This window comes from Dipodomys merriami, unplaced genomic scaffold, assembly GCF_024711535.1.
Source record: "Dipodomys merriami isolate MVZ:Mamm:240054 unplaced genomic scaffold, mDipMer1.0.p SCAF_7, whole genome shotgun sequence".
NCBI lineage: Eukaryota > Metazoa > Chordata > Mammalia > Rodentia > Heteromyidae > Dipodomys > Dipodomys merriami.
In genome coordinates, this window is record NW_027206290.1 from 71,659,323 (window position 1) to 71,680,849 (window position 21,527).

Here is a 21,527-nt window from a genome sequence, read left to right on the forward strand (position 1 = left end):
TATTATTAGTAGTAGTAGTAGTAGTAGCAGTAGTAGTAGTTATAGTAGTAGTAGTATGTTTAATTGGAGATGAGTCTCACAGACTTTGCTGCCCAGGCTGGCTTTGAACTGCAATCCTCAGCTTCAGTTAAAATTACAAGCACCAGCCGGGCGCTGGTGGCTCACACCTGTAATCCTAGCTACTCAGGAGGCTGAGATCTGAGGATTGCGGTTCAAAGCCAGCCCGGGCAGGAGAGACCGTGAGACTCCTATCTCCAATAAACCACTAGAAAACTGGAAGTGGCGCTGTAGCTCAAGTGGTAGAGCGCTCGCCTTGAGCTGAAGAGCTGAGGGACAACGCCCAGGCCCAGAGTTCAAGCCCCACGACCGACAAAAAAAAAAAAAAAAAAAAAAAATTACAAGCACCAGCCACAGATACCCACTGTCATTTATTTTTTTTAATTGAGATGGTCTCACTATGTTACCCAGGCTGCCCCCAAATTCCTGGATTCAGTTGATACCTGAAGTCCTGGCTACTCAGAAGGTAGACTACAAGAACACACAATAGCCAGCTACTTGGTGTTTATTGAACTAATAAATGAGTATTCATCAAACCGGTCATTGACCCATGGGTAGAACAACAACAACAAGCCATCTAAGAGAAGAGGGAAATAGAATATTGATAACAGGAAAGATCTAGATTTCAGAAAGTCCTGAAGAAATCATTCTAGGCTGGAAAAAAAGTGTAAACAAAAATCACAGAGGTTAGTGAGTGTTGAAGAGTCCAAAAGAGGAGTTTGACTTAAGGACAAGGTGTCTGCCTGGAGGAGGAGAGATGGTGCTGGAGAGAACTGGGTCTGGATCATGGAAGAACATGAATGCCATTCAGAGTGTGGGGCTTTGCCAGCTGGTTTTAGAGCAGTGGGTGTGACAGAAGAGGTGTGTTAGAGATTAGTCAGCAAGGAGCTCAAGAGAGAGTAGAGGTTTAAGCAATAAGTATCTGTGACAAGTAAGGAATGAGGACACTTTGGGGACACCACTCTAAGAAACACAATGTCACCTTCCCTTCTCCCAGGAAGCCTCTAGGTTAGTGGATCTTCCTCTCTAATTGCTAGGGCTGAGTCGTCACTTGGCTTCAAATGAGGCTAGGACAGGTTTTGTTTTGTTTCCCTCATAGTATGATCCTTTGGACTAGCTCTTGTTGGCCAGGTGGGCTGCTCTCAGAGTCTCATTCACTAGCCCTCCTCTACTGAGAGGAAAACTAAGAGCCTTTGGCCCTGGACATTCTGAAAATATGTATTTATGATCTCTCTGCAGGTGTCATCCAGGAGGGCTGGAACCTGCATCATGGAATTGGCAGAATCTTGAGGGTGGAGAGTTTAGAAGACTCTCACTGTCAGCTTTAAGAAAGCTTGAATATGTCAAGTATGGCAGATGAAGAAACCAAGGCCTAGAAAGATAACATGACTTGCTTGAGAACACACAGCAAGTTTAGAGCATAATCAGGACTGGAAACCAGGTCTTCCTGGAGAGACTGGAGGAGTCTGGACTATATAACCTGATGCAAGTAGAGTGGAGATACGGGTTTGACTCTTGGTTCTGCCATTGGCTATAGTTAATTACGTTGGAAACTAGGGTCTCCCAGTGTTTTCTCAACTGTTAAGGATACTAGTTTTGGGGAGTTATGAAGATCAAAAACCATAGCACAATGCTTGACACACAAGTGTTGAATGTTGGTTTGTGGTCTGGTAGTGGCAACAGTAGGTGCCCAATAAAATAATTTTTTTAATGCATCAGAGAGTATGAATTCACACACCAACGGTGAGATTTCATAAACCTGTTTTTCCTGTGTAAATCAGTTCTAGTAATCCCTGTCGGGTCTCTCCTGTCTAGTTCCGGTAACTACGTGGAGTTAATAAGGTGTGCAAACATTCCAGAGCTGAGCTGTCTCTAGGTGAATGTTTACTCGCTTCAAAGCAATTCCAAGTCCTACATTTCCTGTCAGTCGAACGCTCCCACATTTTCGGGTGTTCCCCTGGAACTTAGGAAGGGGCCAGCCCCCCCTCCCGCCCCCCTTCTCTCCAGTCTGCTGAGGGGGGAATAAAAAACAGGGGCCGGGTCTTGGGAGAATAGAAACTGTGTAGGGATAAGGAGATGCGACGGAAGAGGGAGAGTAGGCCGAAGGGCAGGTGGAGCGTGCAGGCGCAGGGCGAGGTGTAGATTAAAGGAAGGGTGCGTACACGTCGGGGGTCAAGCCGGCGAAAGGATGTGGGAAGGAACGGAAGAGGTGAGGGCGTTGGCATAAGTACAGGCAGTGCAGGAAGAGGGGATCCTGTAGGTGGGAGTTGGGGTAGCCTTCACTGAGAGGTCTGCGGGTGACGGAGGACAACGAAGCCAGGCTTCCCCCAGTCACCTCCCCAAGGCTCAGATCGCGACTCCGGGGCTGGACGGAGCCGGCCGCCGGCGAGCCGTGAAGGGGCGGGGACCGGGGGATCCACAGCCCGTGATTGGCCGCCGCTCTGCCGGCAGGTGACGCGCGGCGGGCGGGCCCCTTTGTGACGTCACAATCAGCTGTTTGAACGTTCCAATTTGTGCCGTGAGCCCCGCCACAGCCGGCCGCACAGACTCAAAGCCCCGCGGGTGAGTGCAGCTGCTCCGAGCCTCCGTGCGCTTCGCGCTGCCCCCTACCCGCCCGGCGGCCCCACGATGCGGCCCAGCCTGTGAGCGGCCGGCCAGCCTGGGACGCCTGGCCGCACAACTACCTCACGCAACCCGCCCGCCGCAGCGCTCCAGCCCCTAGGTGAGTCCTGAGTAGTGGGGGTCAGAGGGGCTCCCCGCGCCCCAGGACACGCCCTGCACCCCTCGCCCGCTCTCTGGCCTTTGTTTGTCTTCGCCGGCGGCCGCTAGGGCTGCTTTCCCCGCTTGCGATTGGCTGCCGCACGCCGGTAGGTCGTGACGTCACCGTATTTGCATATGACATTGAGACGTCACCAAGGCCAGCACCGCCTCCCCCTCCTCACCCCACCCCCCCGCGGCTTGGGTTGCTTGTCCTCCGGTGACCCGGTGGGCGCTGTGTTGGGCTGGGCCAAGGGTGAGGAACGCAGAAAAGGCGAGCGGGGGCCAGAGGGCGCTGGGCTGTTTCCCGGTAACCTTGGGGCTGAGGTTAAGCCTCTGACCTCCCACTTTGTGCATGCGACCTGAGAGAGGGTCCGCGGCACAGTTGGATCTAGGTTGGTGGGGGGTGGGGGAGTTCGCCCAGGGATGAAGACAGCCTGGAGATCCAAGTCCTTAGGACAGCGCCAGATGGTAGTGGAATCCCCTCTCTAGCTTCAGGCTCCGCCCCAGAAGGACTAACATAATAACAACCTAATCCGGGACTTGTGCTAGTGTGCGGTGCTTTAGTTGATGTCACTCAGCCTCCAAACGTGGAGATCTTTTTTCGTTTCTGTTTTTCTTTTTTGGCAGTACTAGGGAACTTGAGGTTCAATCTCTAGAGCTTGTGTGTGTGTGAGAAAGAGAGAGAAAGAGGGGGGAGAGAGAGAGGAGGGAGGAGGGGGAAGAGAGAGAGAGAGGGAGAGAGAGGGAGAGAGAGAGAGAGAGGGAGGGAGGGAGAGAGAGAGAGAGAGAGAGAGAGAGAGAGAGAGAGAGAGAGAGAGAGAGAGAGAGAGACTTCATTTCATGGAAAGGGAAACTGAGGCCCAGAGAACATTAGTACTTCACTGGAAGTCATGCTCACTAATTAAGTGATGAATGCATAGCCAGGGATAAATATATGATAGGAGCTCAATTCAAGTAACAAGTTACACATTCTTCTTCCACTGAAGGACTCTATTTTGGGCTCAGCACCCATCCTCTTTTAATAGGGCTCCTACACTCCTCAATCCCTGATCCTTTTCCAGAAGGTTTCTGGAGGTTGTGTTTCATTCATGGCCCTGATTTCCTCTACCCTTACTATTCTTTACAGCCCAATAGAATTGTTGTTCTCCCAGCTGTTTTGACCAGAGAAAAGTGAGTCACTAACTGCCCGCCTCTGGAGGGCTGATGTTGGTTAAGGGTAGAGGGTTAGGTGGAGTTCTCTCTATTGGATCCTCATTATCTCCCCAGCTTCCAAGTCTGTCATCTAGGAAGGGACTCAACCATCCTTAATGCTGGTGATTACAGAAGTTGAGCTGTCCCCTCTTCTCTGCTCACAAGGGGTAGAAGGGGGTGGAGAGGAGCTGCTGACCTTCCATATGGGTGGGCATAGAAGCTGTACCTGGAACCCTATGCCTAGGCTCGGGTTTACTAAAGAATGGACTAGGCTAGGGGTGGTTTTGGACACAGATGTTGTAGTTATTAAAGGGAATAGTTCTTCCTGGAGCAGAGCGGTGAATCTGAGAACCAGGAAGCTGGCATGCTGGGAAAGAAAATCCAAGAGGCTATTTGACCTCAGGGAGGGAGTATCTACTCTTTTCTTCCATTGGTCTCTTAACTGTAGAGGCTTAAGAGCAGGTTCTGCACTTACTGGGTAGTATGGGAGGTATGTAGTGGACCTTGATGCCAAGAACCACAGACATTTATGGGGGTGGGCTGAGCAGAGGGGCTGTGGTTGGATTACAGATCTTGTCTTACTTCCCTGGTCTCTGGATCTTTATATCCCTTGGACATTTGCTGTTGAGGCTTTCCTACCTGTATATAATCTGGACTGGATTCTCAATGACTTGAGACTAGACCTGCTCCACTGCTGCCTAGTTATGTGTTTGAGGATTAACTTGTGTTCTCTCAGATCACAAAATCAGATGGATGCAGATCTATAGATACCACTTTGACATCTTCATTCCTCATCTTAGCCCAGTTAAAGACTGGCTAATGGCTTGGGTCCTGGGCCAATCTTCAGTGCTTATCATTAGGGCTGGTGGGACCTGAGAGATCCTTTCCTCTCTCATCACCTCCCACTGACCTCTTGTCTCACTGGGGCCAGGCAACCTGATCATTTTTCTCCTGGCCAGGATGCTGTCCTTGAGCAGGAGCCTGGAAAAAAATAAAGGAGGTAAAGGGAGGTGGGGACTTTATACCTATCTGACAAATAGATATGAAGCTTGCCCAATCTCACTTGTGAGATCCTAGCAGTTCTGTGGGATTTCTGCTAGCCAGCACTTTTCGAGCCACACAGGCTCCTGTGGTGGTTTTAATCTCTGGGGTAAAAGACTGTTGTTTAGGAAATCATGACGAAATCCAAAGTCCTTTATGGCCCCAGTCACCAAATGCCTAATGTAGACACACATCCAGCAAAGACAGTGTACACAGCGGTTGTGGATGCTGCCTCTGACTACACAGGTTCAAATCTGTGTATATGACTTTTACCTTACTCCCTGGGCTTCCTCTGTTTTCTTCATCTGCAACCCTCATGGATATTTATATTTTTATGATGATGATAATCACAGTATGGGCAATTCAAGCCCTTCCTGGAGAACTTGTATTTTCAAGGTCCAATTTGGATGTTCCATCTTTTGGAGACCTTCTGTGACACAGCTGATCATATATCAGGCCTTCTAAATTCCTCCAGAACCTTGGAATAACTTTAGCTTACTGAGTGACCATTGTGTGCTTAAACACTGTTCCAAACACTTAGTGTTTGGTTCATTTTTTTTTTTTTTTTGGTCTGGTCATGGGGCCTGAACTCTGGGCCTGGGCGCTGTCCCTCAGCTCTTCAGCTCAAAGCTAGCGCTCTACCACTTGAGCCATAGCACCACTTCTGGCTTTTTTCTTATTGCTTATGTGGTGCTGGGGAATCGAACCCAGGCCTCAGGCATGCAAGGCAAGCACTCTACCACTGAGCCACCTTCCCAGCTCCTGGTTCATTTTTTGTGTGTGTGTGCCAGTCCTGGGGATTTTGAACTCAGGGTCTAGGAGCTGTCCTTGAGTTTCTTTTGCTCAAGGCTAGTGCTCTACCACTGGAGTCACAGCTAGGCTCTATTTCTGACTTTTTTTTTTGTGATTGATCAGAGATAAGAGTTCCACAGATGTTTCTGTCCAGGCTGGCTTTGAACTGCAATCCTCAGATCTCAGCCTCTTGAGTAGCTAGGATTACAGGTGTGAGCCATGAGCTCCCAGCTCATTTAATTATTAGAGCCCAGAGAAGGGTACTTATTATTAACACTGTTATTTGACACGAAACATACACACACGTAAATAACTTCCTAAGTTCCTATAGAAAACCCTGGATCTATATGCAGAAAGACACCAGAGCTTCCCCACCCATCCCTCTTCTTTTCACTGCTGGGGGTACATGGGGGTGGACTTTAATCATTTTGATGCCTTGCTTTGACTCCCAGGATTTTACACTGCCGTAGGGCGCCCCCTTGAGGCCGCTTTGCCCCTCGACCATGTTCCAGCGCCTCACCAGCCTCTTCTTCAGCACCCCCTCGCCTCCTGAAGACTCGGACTGCCCCGGCGCCTTCGTGTCGGAGGAGGATGAAGTGGACGGTTGGCTCATCATTGACCTGCCGGGTGAGAGCTGAGACCACGGGCCGCACTTCGACTCCCGGGCCTGTGAAGTGCTCCTAAGGGCACACAGCCAGGGAGGGAAAGATTGCTACTTTGGGGGTTGGAGTTGTCCAAGTCAACTGGGCAAACTGAGATGACCCTGGAAGGAGGGGGAACCTGTCACCTTCCCTTGCAAGCCTGGACTCCGGTCTGCTGGCGGTACACCATTGGGGCCCACCCCTGGGGTCCCGTAGGGCATCCTGGGCACGACGACGGGCAAGGACTGCGGGTCTGACTAACGATGCCCTTTCTCTCCCTTCCCCTGTGTCCGGTATGTGTGTGTCTCCCCCCCCACCCCCGCGCTGCTTCCCCTCCTCCGCATGGCTCCCCCTTCCTGCACCCCGTAGATAGCTACGCGGCTCCCCCCAGCCCCGGGGCCGCCGCCGTCCCCGCCGGCCGCCCCCCACCCGCGCCCTCCTTGATGGACGAGAGCTGGTTTGTTACCCCTCCCGCCTGTTTTACTGCAGAGGGTCCCGGCCTCGGGCCCGCCCGCCTCCAGAGCAGCCCCCTGGAGGACCTCCTCATCGAGCACCCCAGCATGTCTGTTTACGTCACCGGCAGCACCATAGTGCTGGAGCCTGGGCCTCCTTCCCCGCACCCCGAGGCTGCCTTGCCGGATGGCGATCTCAGTGATGGGTGAGTGGGAAGGGGAGGCGAGGGTGTGGGCGGCGGGATGGGGGCTGTGGGCGGGGCTTTTGAGTTGTGGGCGGGGCTCCGTCACAGGGGCGGGGCTTGAGGCCTGGCATAGAGACTCAGGCCAGAGGGCTTAGTGGTTGGAACTGCCCAGGGGCTTGTACAAATTGGGGGTTGGAGCTAATCCTCGCCCCGCCCTCCTCCCCGCCCCTGCTTCCACTTCCTGGTCCAGTTTACCTGTCCTAGGGACTAGACCCGAGGAGGCATTTCCAGTTTGACTCGGGACTAGGGTTGTACCCATCCATTGGATGTCAGGTGCTCCATTGACCAGGAAATTGAGAGTAGGAGGTGCCTGCGTCCCATCCCCAGATGGGTCCCGACAGAGCTCCGCTCTCCCCACCCCCGCTCTATCCTTGCAGAGAGTTGGTGCCGGCCCGCCGTGAACCTCGGGCCCTGCACCACGCCGCGGCTCCTCTGCCCGCGCGAGCCGTGCTGCTGGAGAAGGCAGGCCAGACGCGGCGGCTGCAGCGGGCCCGGCAGCGGGCCGAGCGCCGCGCGCTGAGCGCCAAGGTGGTGCAACGGCAGAACCGCGCCCGGGAGAGCCGCCCTCGCCGGCCTAAGCACCAGGGCAGCTTCATCTACCAGCCGTGCCAGCGCCAGTTCAACTACTGAGTGCCCTCACCGCGCCACAAAGCCCTCGCAGTCTGTGTCCCCTGCAGCAGCCAGTGTGCTGCTCCAGAGACGGCTCGGGTGGGACACCACCCCTCCTTCCTTACGTGGGTCCGGAGGGGTGGTGGCCCTTCCTTCCTTAACTCCCTTGATTTTTTTTTTCCCTTCTGGGATCCTCTGATCCACCTCTGACACCCCCCCCCCCCCAAACCCTTCATCCTTCCTAAACTCAGCATCTAATCTTGTCTCCTCACCCTCACTCCTGAGCTTCTGTGCTTTTCTGTCTCCCATCCCTGTCTCTCCCTACCTTTGCTCTTTTGCCTCCCCCCACCCTCCCAATTTCTGGGAGCCTTTCTTGCTCTGATCTGACTTATACCCCATATCCCATCTTCAACTCCTACCTTACAGGATTCACCCTTTCCTGTGTTTGGCATTATATTTACTCCTGTTCCCCTATTCATTCCTAGCAATTCCCTCAGAAATGGATGGAGAGGGAACTCTGAGCCTCACCCTGACCAAGTCCAATCTGCCATGCCTGGGCCAGCTAGTCAGGGGTCAGGCTCAGGGTTTTGCTTCTAGTCTTCCCCTTCTCCCTGTCCTAGGGGCTGGACTTCCAAGAGCTGCTTAGGCCTAGAAAGGTAAAGTATGTAGAAGAGGATAGTGAAATGTGAGCTTAGAGGGAGAAGGTGGAGGGGGGAATCCGGGGAAAGAGCAGCCTATGGGAGATGCAGACAGGACAAACAGGTTGAGAAGCTGTGAGGGAGCAGGGCACAATGGGAGCTGACATCATGTATGTTCAGAGAGGACAAGCCCTGCTCTCAGGCCAGAGCCTGGAGCCAGCCCAGACTTCCCTTTAATCACACCTCCCAAGTCTTTTCCCGAAATTTACCCCTCCTCAGGTCCTGAGTCTGAAGGGCTTAATACCTTGCCACCCCACCTTTCTATGTCACTCCAGGAGTAGAGGCTGGGTAAGGGCCTGCTATCCTGGCCATTTATTTGTTCACATGCCTAAGGTGCTAGAATTAGCTTAGGGAGATGCAGGTGAGGGCTTCTGGTCAGAGAAAGGGCATATACCCCAAGGGAAAAACTGCAGAAGAATGATGCTCAGAAGGACAAGCTGTGGGGTGAAGCTCTTGCCTCTGGTCTTAATTTAATTAGTATGACTGGCTAATAAACACTCCTAGGTAGGAGGCCAGAGCCCCTCTCTCAGTTCCCAAATTTTCCCTGTCTAGGCTCAGGGCCTTCAGGGGCCCTCTTCTTTTTCTCCTACAGGGATTTTCCTTTTCCAGTTTGTTGGAAAAGGAAAGGTGCCCTATGGCCCTCTTCCCCTCCCCTCCAGGTATCCAGAGAAAGGATCTGAATCCCTGGATGAGGCATATGGGACAGGGGCAATCAGCTTTCCTTTTGTGCTGGGACTGAATTTTGGGCTTAGACACCAGCAACAGCCTCTTGAAATGCCCGGAGTTGTTTCCCATTCTCTTTTCTAGTGTGTGCTCTTTCTTCTTTGAAACTTTAAAGATTTCCTATTATATACTAACATAGGTCTTCCCCTTCACCCTAATTCCAGGTTTTGAGTCTTCAACCCCAACTTGGGGTTGGATAAAATACTGCATTCCTAAGGGCAAAAAGCAGCTTTCTTCTTGATTCTATATCCCTAGGCCTCATATGATATGTGGGGAAAGGATAAAGGAGGTATCCCCATGGATGATAGGATAGGGACAGAAGCCCTGTTGTGGTCTTCTATTCCACGGCAAAAGCCCAAATCATACTCTAAGCAGATCAATGACCCCCCCACACTAGCTACTAGGGTTCAATCAGAAAACCTTCCTTCTATCCTCAAGTTCTTCAGTTACAACATAGTACTTTTATTCTTCAAGCTACCTTTAGGTCACTTCCTAGCCAGCTTAGGGTCTTCAGCACTTATAAGAGCTGAAATTCCCTCCAGCCCTTCTTGCCTACTTTTCACTGCCAGCCAGAGCCTAGGGTCAGTCTTGAGCAGTGCCCATAATCCTGCTTGGTGGGAGAAGAATCTGAGTGATGGGGCATTTGACTCACATTTCAGAAGGTCTTGCCTCTTACCTGTATTTCTAGAGGCTCCTGTAGTTCTAGAACTCTTCAATCTCTTCACCTGGCTGGTTGCAAAGCTCATTTTTTTGTACTTTCCTATAAATTCTGTAGCATTGGAGTGTGGCAATATTTGAATTATGTAGATTTTTAAGAACCAACACTACTCAGTCTCCTGCTAGTCTGACTCCTGAAGCATCAGACCTTGTCATACTGTATTGACTGTGTATGTGCCTTTCACCTTGAGCATGCTTCAGGATTTTTTCGTAAACCACAGAACTTGAATACACAAGGGAACCAGAATTCACAAAGTCCTATGCAACCTTAGACAGGAGGGGGTTAGAGAGTCTGTCTTGACTGATTTCAGAGATCTAGAGAAGTTTGTACCAGTTTGTATTAATGTCAGTACTACCAGCACTTTGCCAAAACTTAGGATGTCAGAGGGACCTGTTTCTAGAGTGAGTCCCAGTTACATCAAAGGGTGACTTCCAGCTTTCCCCTATAAGTCTAAGTGGTTCTCTTGAGCTGGATGTCACTTTCTAGCCTTTGTCAGTCTGGCCCCAGCAGGCACCATGTGTGTATGAATGCAGTTTGGTGCTGTTTTGGAGTATGCCTGCTGCCCAGTCCCCTGCCTGAAACCTTCCAATCAACTTGCTATGACCCATAAAGTCTTAGGTGCAACAAGGACCCCACCAGGGTTCTTGGATGCCTCCCAGGATTCATAGCTTTATGTGAAGGGACTGAATGCAGACAAACCATAGCCTGCTTCTAATAATTTTCTCCCTACCCTGCCATCCAGTTCCAAATGCAAGTTGAGTGCATCTCTGTTGGGTGTTTTATGTTGAGACTGGCTGAAATGAAGACTTTGGTTGACCATGTTGTGATGTGTCGACAGATTCAAGGACACAACCACCTCGACCTGGTCATATGGCATGCCTGTGTATGTGTGTAACAGGATTCTGATTGTTAGATTGCAATGCTAATTATTCCTCTATGGGAGAGAAAATTAATATAAAGAAAAACAAATAAAAATCTATTTAAAGCACATTATGCATTCTTCCTGAGTGGAGCTAAAATATGTGAAGCACCGTGCAATCTCAAGCAGTCGAGGCATAGGGTATTTTTTATGTTGGCTTTGATTCTGGTGTGTATATCACAGGAGGGGAAGAAGGTAAATAAGCTCAGAACAGAGTCAGACAAAGGGTCCTGACTCATAAACACTATTTTTAGGGGACATTTATAACATATATTAAGATAGCTGAAATAGAGATGGGAGTAAGCGCTGCTATCATTGACTCATTCTTTTGGTCTCAGGCACTGGGTCTCAGGCACAAGGGTAAGGAGTCACTGGAGGAGAGGAAAGTATAAATCTACCTCTAGGAAATAATGGCAGAAGGCTAGAGCTGAGGCTGATACAGGACAACCTCAAGCCCTGAAATTCTTAGAAGACTGAAAGTAGGGAAGGGTAGAGGCATCTGGTTTTAGAGGCTATACTGACTATGAAGAATTTAACCAGGAAAAAGAAAAAAAAAAAAAAACCTGGACATGTCCATAAGCCACTCCCAGACCTGCAACAGATAAGAGTAGGATATTGTGGACAGCTCTGCAGTATATAATACAAAGTGACCCTTTTAATTTGGGAGCTGCCCATCTAGCTAAAGAATTAGACTAAAGATACTGGGCTAAAACTCAGGGTCTCATATGCTCTGCTGTTTTGCTCATACTGGCACTCTACCACTTAAACAATACCTCTAATCTATCTTTTTGTTGATTAATTGGAAATAATCTCACAGACATTTCTGCCTGGGATAACTATGAACTACAAATCTCAAAGATTTCAGCCTCCTGAGTAGCTTGGATCCTAAGTATGAGCCACCAACTCCTGGCTTAAACTGGTTAAATTCTTGATGCTGGTGCAAATAATCTTGTCAGTCTGGGTTTATCTTCTGAATGGTGGATGTAAACACAGTGTTGGGAAACAGGTGCACAGAGAAAAGATGTATAAAGTGATAAAATTATATATATTGTCCTCAACTTTCTAGATTTTCAGTTGCAGTGTGTTTGGAGTTGACTCATTTGTATTGACTCATTTATGGTCCAAAGGAAGAGTTTACTCTCCCAGTAAGTCCTTACCAATAATATACCTGTATGTTCTATAACAATGACATTTATTTAACACATTCAGTATTTCACATTGTACAAACCCCTTAGATTCTCTTTATTCACTGGTCCATTTCTACAACAAATACATCCAAAACACTATATAATAAAATTATTTACAACATTTTCAAATGACAAGATTGTTTTTGCCCTGCTACTGCTATTCACACACAGTACTTCCCACAGCACAAGACATCATTAGAAGATCTAAAAATGCTCACCCTGTACTCTAGGCTGCTTAGGAAATGTGAAAACTATTAACATTTATGATGGCATTAGCTCCTCTCAATACATGGCAACATTTTAGAAACCTTGAATTTCATCCTGTAACACCAAAAGGGCCAAACAACCCTGCTTTTCCCCATTGCACTTTAAAAAACAGGTGGCAGGGACTAGGAAAAGGGTCACATTATTAAAATGACTAACTGTACAGAAATAGATTTTAAAAAGTCACAGCTCAAAATTACTCTTTGTAAAATTCACACACATTTACAAGTATCAAGTCACCCTCCGGCTTGTTTACTTGGATTTTCTTCGCTTGGATTGCACCGCACTGGTTATGTCTGTGGGGAAAAAGGAAGGAGACATTCAACTGAGGCAATCTGCTGCACAGTCCACAAAGGCCAGGGCTGATGAAAGTGAGACCCCACTAGACTGAGTCAGTTTAAGGGATACTTGGTGTGGAGAGTCACACGCTCTGCCTCGTAACTTAAATGGGAAGAGCATGGTCTTGCATTAGAGCCTGACAGTTATGGGAACGTGATACAGGTGAACAGGTGTTGGGAAACGAAACCTATCTGTCTAGAACAAGTGGCAGGGTAAGGTGGTGGCACTAGGGTTTGAATTTGTGGCCTCATTCTTGCTAGCCTGATGCCTCCAGTCCTGCTTTTTTGTTGGTTATTTTGAGATAGTATCTCAAGACTTTTTCTGCCTGGCTTTGAACTGCAATGCTCTAGTTCTTAGTCTCTTAGGTAGCTAGGTTTATAGGCATGAGCCGCAAGCTCCCCAGTAGCTCCTCCCCCCCCACCCCCACCTTAAATTGGACAATTAATCTGACAATCTTCAGTTCCTTTCAATGAAGTGTGGGCAGGCTGGGAGTGGTAGTGGTGAGAAGTCTGAGTGATACCACAGTGAATAAATTGTGTCAACCAATAAATTGGTTCATTTTTGGAAGCAAAACATTGTTTTGTAGAAGGGAACTCGTTATAGTCAAAGTCTCTAACATGACCACAAAACCCTGGTTACTAGGTGTCTACTATGTCAGGTTTTTCAAGGCTAAAGATATATACAGGGGCTGGAAAGATGGCTCGGTGGTAGAGTGCTTGCCTTGCATGCGTGAGGCCCTGGGTTCGATTCCTCAGCACCACATAAGTAGGAAAAAAAAAAGCCAGAAGTGGCGCTGTGGCTCAAGTGGTAGAGTACTAGCCTTGAGCTGAAGAGCTGAGGGACAGTCCCAGGCCCAGAGTTCAAGCTCTATGACCAAAAAATAAAAATAAAAAAAAAATAAAGATATATACAAAATGAAAGCCATTCACAATAAGCAAAAGCTTTATCTGAGCCTCAGGGTGACATGGAAGAAATGGGAATTAAGTGATTTATACACAGTAACAGGGATATGAGTGGGATGACTTTTCCTTTAATTTCCCTTGCACACTAGTAATTTTCTTTCTATTTTGAGACATATGTCTTGCTATGTAGCCCATGCTGACCTCAAACACTCAAGTGTCTGCCTCTGCCTCCCCAGGGATATGTGCCACCATACCCAACTACTTAATCTTATCCCAGCTTTACTATTTTTGTGCCAGTCCTTGGGCTTAAACTCAGGACCTACATACTTGTGCTCAGGACTCTATTATATGACTTACAGCTCTATTTCTGGCTTTTTTGATGGTTAAATGAGATAAAATGATCACAGCTGGGTGCCAGTGGCTCACAGCCTGTATTCCTAGCTACTAAGGAGGCGGAGATCTGAGGACTGAGTTTCAAAGCCAGCCTGGGCAGGAAAGGCTGTTAACCACCTGAAAGCTGGAAGTGGCACTATGGCTCAAGTGGTAGAGTGCTAGCCTTGCACTGAATAGCTCAGGGACAGGGTCTAGGCCCAGAGTTCAAGTCCCACAGTGGACAGAAAAAAGAAAAAAAGATGATCAGATTTTCCTGCCTGGACTGGCTTTAAACATCAATCCTCAGATCTTAGCCTTCTAGTAGCTAGGATAAAGCTAGACATTTAAAGAAGTTTTATTATTAGGGATTGAACTCAGGGCCAAGCATGCTAGGCAAGTGCTCTATTTTCTGAGCTACTCCCTCAGTGCCCCCTCCTTTTTTTCTTTTGCCAATCATGGGGCCTGAACTCTGGGCCTGAGCGCTGTCCCTCAGCTCTTCAGCTCAAGGCTAGTGCTCTACTACTTGAGCTACAGTGCCACTTCCGGTTTTCTGGTGGTTTACTGGAGATAAGAGTTTCATGGGGCTGGGAAGGTGGCTCAGTGGGAGAGTGCTCACCTTGCATGCATGAGGCCCTGGGTTCGACTCCTCAGCACCACATAAGCAGAAAAAGCCAGAAATGGGTGCTGTGCCTCAAGTGGTAGAGCACTAGCCTTGAGCTGAAGAGCTGAGGGACAGCGCCCAGGCCGAGAGTTCAGGCCCCATGACCCACCCAAAAAAAAAAAAAAAAAAAAAAGTTTCATGGACTTTCCTGCCTGGGCTGGCTTTCAACCGAGATCCTGAGATCTCAGACTCCTGAGTAGCTAGGATTACAGGTGTGAGCCACCAGTGCCTAGCTTTCAGCCCCTTTTTTATGAGATAGAGTCTTATTAAATTTGCCTTGACTAGCCTTCAACTCATGATCCTCTTGTCTCTACCTCCTGAGTGATACAAGTGTGTACCACCATACTCTGCTCATTATTTATATTGATTTTAAAAAGTCACTTATTACTTTACATGCTGCTCCATAATAGGTATTTTCATCTTAATATAAAAATAGTGTTTTAAATACTTCTCATCAAGGTTAAGAAAAACCTCCTAGCACATTAATATGAGAAATAATTTGCTAGGCACAATGGCACGTATCTATATGTAATCCCAGCTAAATGGGAGGCAGAGATGGGAGGATCACAGTTTCAAGCCAGCTTGGGCAACGCTAGTGAGACTATTTCAAAAAAATAAGCTGGGTTGGGCTGGGAATGTGGCAGAGTGCTTGCCTAACATGCATGAAGCCCTGGATTCGATTCCTTAGTACCACATACATAGAAAGAGCCAGAAGTTGTGCTCAAGTGGTAGAATGCTAGCCTTGAGCAAAAGAAGCTTAGAGACAGTGCCCCAGCCCTGAGTTCCTGAGTTCAAGTCCCAGGACTGGCAAAAAAAAAAAAAAAGCTGGGTGGGGCACTGGTGGCTTATACCTGTAACTCTAGGTACTCAGGAGTCTGAGATCTAATGATTGTGGTTCAAAGCAAGCTTGGGCAAAAAACCCATGAGACTCATCTCCAATTAACCAACACAAAGCCTGATGTGGAAGTATGGCTCAAGTGGTAGAGCTCCAGCAACAAGAGAAAAAGCCAAGCAAGAACATGGAGCCCTGAGTTCAAGGCCCAGTAACAGTATAAAAACAAAAAGCAAGTTGGGTGGTCTTTTGCACCTGCCATCCCAGATAAGGTGGGAAGCAGGAGGACAAGAAAGAGAAAAAAAAGCTGGGTGTTGGTGGCTCACGCCTGTAATCTTAGCTACTCAGGAGGCTGAGATCTGAAGATCATGGTTCAAAGCTAGCCCAGGCAGGAAAAGTCCGTGAGACTCATCTACAAGTAACCACCAGAAAAATGGAAATGGTGTTGTGGCTCAAAGTGGTAGAGCGTTAACCTTGAGCAAAAGAGCTCAGGGACAGTGCCCAAACCCAAATTCAAGATCCACAACCACCATCACTACCACCACCACCAACAGAGAAAGAGAAAGAGAAAGAGAGAGGGGGGTAGGGGAGAAGAGAGAGGGGAGAAGAAAGAGGAGAGAGAGGAGAGAAGACAGAGAGGAGAAAGAGGAGACAGAGAGATATTAGACTCATTCATTTCTAGAAAGTGACCTGCTTATTTAGGTTTAGTGTTCTAAGCAGTTTTTCTTTTGTATTATAAAATTCTATGAATCCAAGCTCCCATAAATACATAGATGTAAAAAGCAAAACTTTTACTGCTGCTAATATGGTAATTACCAAGAAGTGAGATAAATTCTAAGAAGAGACCTATGAAATGTTTTTAAGGTCCTGTAAGTGAAAAAAATTTAAAAATGTCTTCTTACTGGGAGGTCATATTGATTGTGCCACTTCACAGCTTGTTTGTTTCATATATAAAATATAATTATGCAGTTTTATAATAAAAATTTAAAAATACATAAAATCTTTTTGTTTATCAATCTTTTACTAATCAGAAGAATTAAATTTGACAGGATGTTGAAATGGTCTTCTTTAGTTCATGTAAATGAACTAAGTTTTACACAATTTCCCATAATCAATCCTTCTTTCTTTCCTTTCTTTTTTTTTTGTTGTCAGTCGTAGGGCTTGCACCCTGGGCCTGGGCACTGTCCCTGAGCTCTTCAGCTCAAGGTGAGCACTCTATCACTTGAGCCACAGTGTGCCACTTCTGGTTTTCTGGTGGTTAATTGGAGATAAGAGTCTCACGGACTTTCCTGCCTGGACTGGCTTCAAACTGTGATTCTCAGATCTCAGCCTCCTGAGTAGCTAGGATTACTGACACAATTAATTCTTTATATCTATATATGAAAGCTTACTGTTCACTGTAGCAAACTTGTTATTTGCACTAAAAATATATGAGGTTTTGTCTTGACTCTGTTCACCCTTTAAAAAAATCTATCAATTAGATCAAATTTGGAAGCTTCTCCCTTGTTATGAGATAAGAATCAAGTGGAGAGTGGAGAACTAAGCAATGTCAGGCTCCCCTTCCTCCTTTGCTTGTTCCCATCTGTCACTGCTTTAGAGCACTCAATGAACTGGCATGTTGCCTTTGAGGATGAATCAGTGAATAGGGCCACCTGCAATAAACTGACTTGTGCTAGAACTGCCAAAAAACGAAATCACCTTTTGGATACCCAGGGAGTGATGATAAAGGAAGTACTTTTATATTATCATTTAAAATGTTTGTAAAAATTGATTTTGAACCTGGGTGCTAGTGGCTCACATTGTAATCCTAGCTACTCAGGAAGCTGAGATCTGAGTATCTTGGTTTGAAGCCAGGATGGGCATTTAAGTTTGTGTGATTCTTATCTGCAATTAACCACCAGAAAGTCTGAGGTAGGGCTGTGGCTCAAGTGGTAGAGCTCAGGGACAGTGTCCAGGCCCTGAGTTCAAGCCCCAGGACTAGCACAAAACAAAACAAAAAAAGATAATTTCTATGTTAATGGTGCATTAATTTCAGAAGGCAGGACTTCTCATTTGCACATTTGTGAAAATATACCCAGTCAAGTGCAATTTTATTTATTTATTTATTTATTTTTGGTCCGGTCGTGGGGCCTGAACTCTGGGCCTGGGCGCTGTCCCTCAGCTCTTCAGCTCAAGGCTAGCGCTCTACCACTTGAGCCACAACGCCACTTCCAGCTTTTTTCTTTTTTGCTTATGTGTTGCTGAGGAATCGAACCCAGGGCCTCAGGCATGCAAGGCAAGTGCTCTACCACTGAGCCACCTTCCCAAGTGCAATTTTAAAAAGAACTTTACTGATTTGTGGTAGTGATTTTTTTCTGATTGTAATGAAAAATAGAGACCAAATCCACCAAAATTAAAAATGGATCAGAGTGACCAACCAACCATGTGGGCCTCTTTGGCTCTGCCCAGAAATCATCTATTGCACCTGCTCCAATCTGGCAGAATAATAGGTCATTGCCAGCATGATATAAGCAAACCACTCTCACAGTGATTAATGTCACTGATTCCCCTAATACAAAAGACTAACTCTTCTTGTTATAAAGTACTCATGGTATTTCTCAGCTTACAAGATTTTTATAAAAAACACACAATGTTTCTGATTTTTTGTTTACTAAAGCAAAAAGGACAATATCTTCCCCTCTTCAAACTGTAAAAAGCATAGATTATTCAGGAACACACTTCCATGTTTCAGGTACCCAGCATTAGATAGTATATTATATTAGAAGTCAGCTCTATCTCCCCTCAGGAGGGTCTTGCTGTATAGCCCACGCTGGCCTTAATTTTTTTTTTGGAGGGGGGGGTATGTGCCATGGGCCTTTAACTCAGTGCCTGGGTGCTGTCCCTGAGCATTTTCATTCAAGGTAAGTATTCTACCACTTTGAGCCATGGTATCACTTCCAGTTTTGGAGGTGGTTAATAAGAGATAAGTGTCTCACAGACTTTCCAGCCAGGCTGGTTTTGAAGTGCGATCCTCAGATCTCAGCCTCCTGAGTAGCTAGGGCCTCATGCATACAAGGCAAGCACTCTACCACTGAGCCACCTTCCCAGCCCAAATACAAGAGTTTTAACACTTAAAATCCCAAACAGTGACAGTATTGATTTCTGACATGAAAGGTAACTTATCCTTGGACAGTTAGAGAATAATAGCCTAAAGGTATGAAACTGTTGTGGGGATTTGCAAATAACTTTCCACTTGTAGGGCTGGCCAGACATACAGAGTCCCTCACCACCCCTCCATATAAGCTCACAAAGTCATGATGGTCCCTTCTAAGCCAGTTGTTAAGCCTCAAAGTCTGGATGCAGCAAGTATTCTAAAATTACTATTACCATCTTGGGATTACATCCAGCCTTTTCCCCAACTTTAGACCCCTCTCTAAAATAGGTTCCAGATTTTTTGTTCCTGGCTGGCATTTCTTTGCAGAGTGGCCCTAATTTGTGCATCTCTCCTAAACTGTCTCAGATGCTCCTTAGATTCTTTCTGGTGCACAGTAAATAATACCACCATGAGGCTCTGGGCTCATGCCTGTAATCCTAGCTACTCAGGAAGCTGAGATCTGAAGATCATGGTTCAAAGCCAGCCTGGGCAAGAAAGCCTGTGAAACCCTTATCTCCCAATAACCACCAAAAGGCCAGAAGTGGAGCTGTGTAGTAGAGTGCTAGTATAGGAAAAAAAAAAAAAAAGCTGGATGCCAGTGACATACCTATAATCCTAGCTACTTAGGAGGCTAGGAGGCTGAGATTTGAGGATTGTGGTTTGAAGCCAGCCTGGGCAGAAAAGTTCCCATGAGACTCATCTCCAATTAATCACGCCAAACAGAGTTTTGGATTAATACGTACTACTCTACAGCACTAGTGTTAAAACATCTGTCCTTAGGGCAAGGAATGTGGCTTAATGGTAGAGTGCGTGCCTAGCATGCATGAAGCCCTGGGTTTGATTCCTCTGCACCACATAAACAGAAAAAGCCAGAATAGCACTGTGGCTCAAGTGGTAGAGTGCTAGCCTTGAGCAAAAGAAGCTCAGAGACAGTGCCCAGGCCATGAGTTCAAGCCCCAGGACTGGCAAAAAACAAACAAACAAACAAATACAACAAAAACTGCAAGTGGCACTGTGGCTCAAAGTAGTAAAGTAGCCCTGAGCAAAAGAGCTCAGGGACAGCACACAGGCCCTGATCTCAAGCCCCACATAAGATAATTATGTATCATATTCTATAGCCTCAAAGACCTTGAGTCTTTGGGAAAGTAAGGGGATACAAGAACAGAGGGTAAGTAGATTTTCCCATAGGCATTCATGTCCTTCCCTTTCATGCTTGTATGTATGTATACGTGTGTGTGTGTGTGTGTGTGTGTGTGTGTGTGTGTGTGTGTGTGTGTGTGTGTGTGTGTGTGTGTGTGTGTGTGTGTGTGTGCAGGTTCTGCAGCTTGTATTCAAGTCTTGCGCTCTTGCTTAGCTTTTTCACTCAAGGCTGGTACTCTCCACTTTTGACTTTTTGCTAGTTAATTGGAGATAAGAGTTTCAAGGTTTTTTCCATAGGTTGGCTTCAAGTCGTGGGCCACCAGTGCCCAGTTGTTTAACACGTTAGTATACCACTAAGTATGCTTCTTTTCAAACAAGTTCCTTCCTGCTTAGGAGATGATTCTCAGAGAAGAAAAAAATTGGTGGCTTCATTTCTTTCTTTTTTTTTTTTTTGGTCCATTTGTGGGGCCTGAACTCTGGGCCTGGGCACTGTCCCTCAGCTCTTCAGCTCAAGGCTAGCACTCTACCACTTAAGCCACAGTGCCACTTCCGGATTTTTTCTTTTTGCTTATGTGGTGCTGAGGAATCGAACCCAGGGCCTCACACATGCAAGGCAAGCACTCTACCACTGAGCCACCTTCCCAGCCCTGGTGGCTTCATTTCTATAGCCAGGAGTGAGATAACTAAGTGGACCATACTTGTAATGTATATAGTGTACCAGTAAATAAATCTCTTTTTTTTTTTTTTTTTTTTGTCGGTCATGGGGCTTGAACTCCGGGCCTGGGCGCTGTCCCTCAGCTCTTCAGCTCAAGGCGAGCGCTCTACCACTTGAGCTACAGCGCCACTTCAACAGTAAATAAATCTCTTATTCCCTATCACCAGCTTTCTTCTCACTCTCTAGCAGGTTGAAGTAAGAGGCACTACTTCCAACAATGGTTTTTACCCTCTGTATTTGACCTGCAGACTGTAGCTTACTCTTGGGAGGCTTATGAGGCATATGACATTCCTCCTACCCAGAAACATGACCTGCCAACAACAGCTGAACCCTCAGATCAGTGTATGTGTTGGTATACTCACAGAATCTGCCATCCTAATAGTAACTCACTGTTTCTCCCTAGTCCTGCTGGTATCAGGAACTCGGCCAGGATCCTAGCTCTTCCCCAAATGGAACTACTCAAGGCCAGTGCATAATCTGAGAGGATGAAGTAGCATACCTTCTCAGCTCTGGGCCTTTGTACATGCTGTATACCTTTTGCCTAGAATATGCTGATACTCATAGCCTGGCTAACTCTTTCTCATCCTTCAGGACTCAGCTTAATTGACCCTATTTCCAAAATGCCTTCCCTGAGCAGAGGGACACTCCCTATATGCTCTTACAGCACCATGTAATTTTGCCATATTCAACAACACACTGTATTCATTTCCTTTTCCTCTCTCCCCTATCTTCCCCTTTCCTTTTCAAGGCAGATTCTTACTATGTAGTCCAGGCTGGTCTAGAACTTGTGATTCCTCTACTTCCATCTTCCAGAATGCTGAGACTACATGTGAAATAAACCTGTAAGATAAATGCCCAGGAAGTGGCGCTGTAGCTCAAGTGGTAGAGCGCTGGCCTTGAGCTGAAGAGCTGAGGGACAGCGCCCAGACCCAGAGTTCAAGCCCCACGACCGACAAAAAAAAAAAAAAAAAAAAAAAAGATAAATGCCCAGTCCGTTTAGGATTGGGCCTAATCTTTCAATGTGGTGAAGACAGAACTTCTGTCTTTTCACTCTTTGGTACCTAATATCTAGTAAGTTCTTAAAAAGTATTTTATGGGCCGGGCACTGGTGGCTCACACTTGTAGTCCTAGCTACT

At 47.0% G+C, this 21,527-nt stretch overlaps 2 protein-coding genes across 15 annotated transcripts in view; one reads left to right on the forward strand and one right to left on the reverse strand.

The window, feature by feature from the left end:
- The first annotated feature begins 2,553 nt into the window (after positions 1-2,553).
- Tp53inp2 (tumor protein p53 inducible nuclear protein 2) lies at positions 2,554-10,915 on the forward strand. 6 transcript variants are annotated; one of them, XM_070007120.1, is made up of 4 exons: positions 2,554-2,619; positions 6,294-6,468; positions 6,852-7,140; positions 7,557-10,915. In XM_070007120.1, the coding sequence occupies exons 2-4, from the start codon at positions 6,345-6,347 to the stop codon at positions 7,807-7,809; spliced, it is 666 nt and encodes a 221-aa protein (XP_069863221.1). In that variant the 5' UTR covers positions 2,554-2,619; positions 6,294-6,344; the 3' UTR covers positions 7,810-10,915. The 6 variants fall into 6 exon arrangements, with proteins under 6 accessions (XP_069863221.1, XP_069863218.1, XP_069863219.1 ...); XM_070007117.1 differs by having other exon boundaries at positions 2,561-2,779; XM_070007118.1 differs by having other exon boundaries at positions 2,561-2,779; positions 6,312-6,468.
- Positions 10,916-12,021: 1,106 nt separating this feature from the next.
- The window catches only part of Ncoa6 (nuclear receptor coactivator 6), a 95,597-nt gene continuing 86,091 nt past the window's right edge, over positions 12,022-21,527 (reverse strand). For all 9 annotated transcript variants that reach the window (XM_070007107.1, XM_070007108.1, XM_070007111.1 and 6 more), the window contains one exon: positions 12,022-12,593. In XM_070007107.1, the coding sequence (XP_069863208.1) occupies positions 12,550-12,593 (44 nt within the window). In that variant the 3' untranslated portion in view covers positions 12,022-12,549. The remainder of the gene's footprint in view (positions 12,594-21,527) is intronic.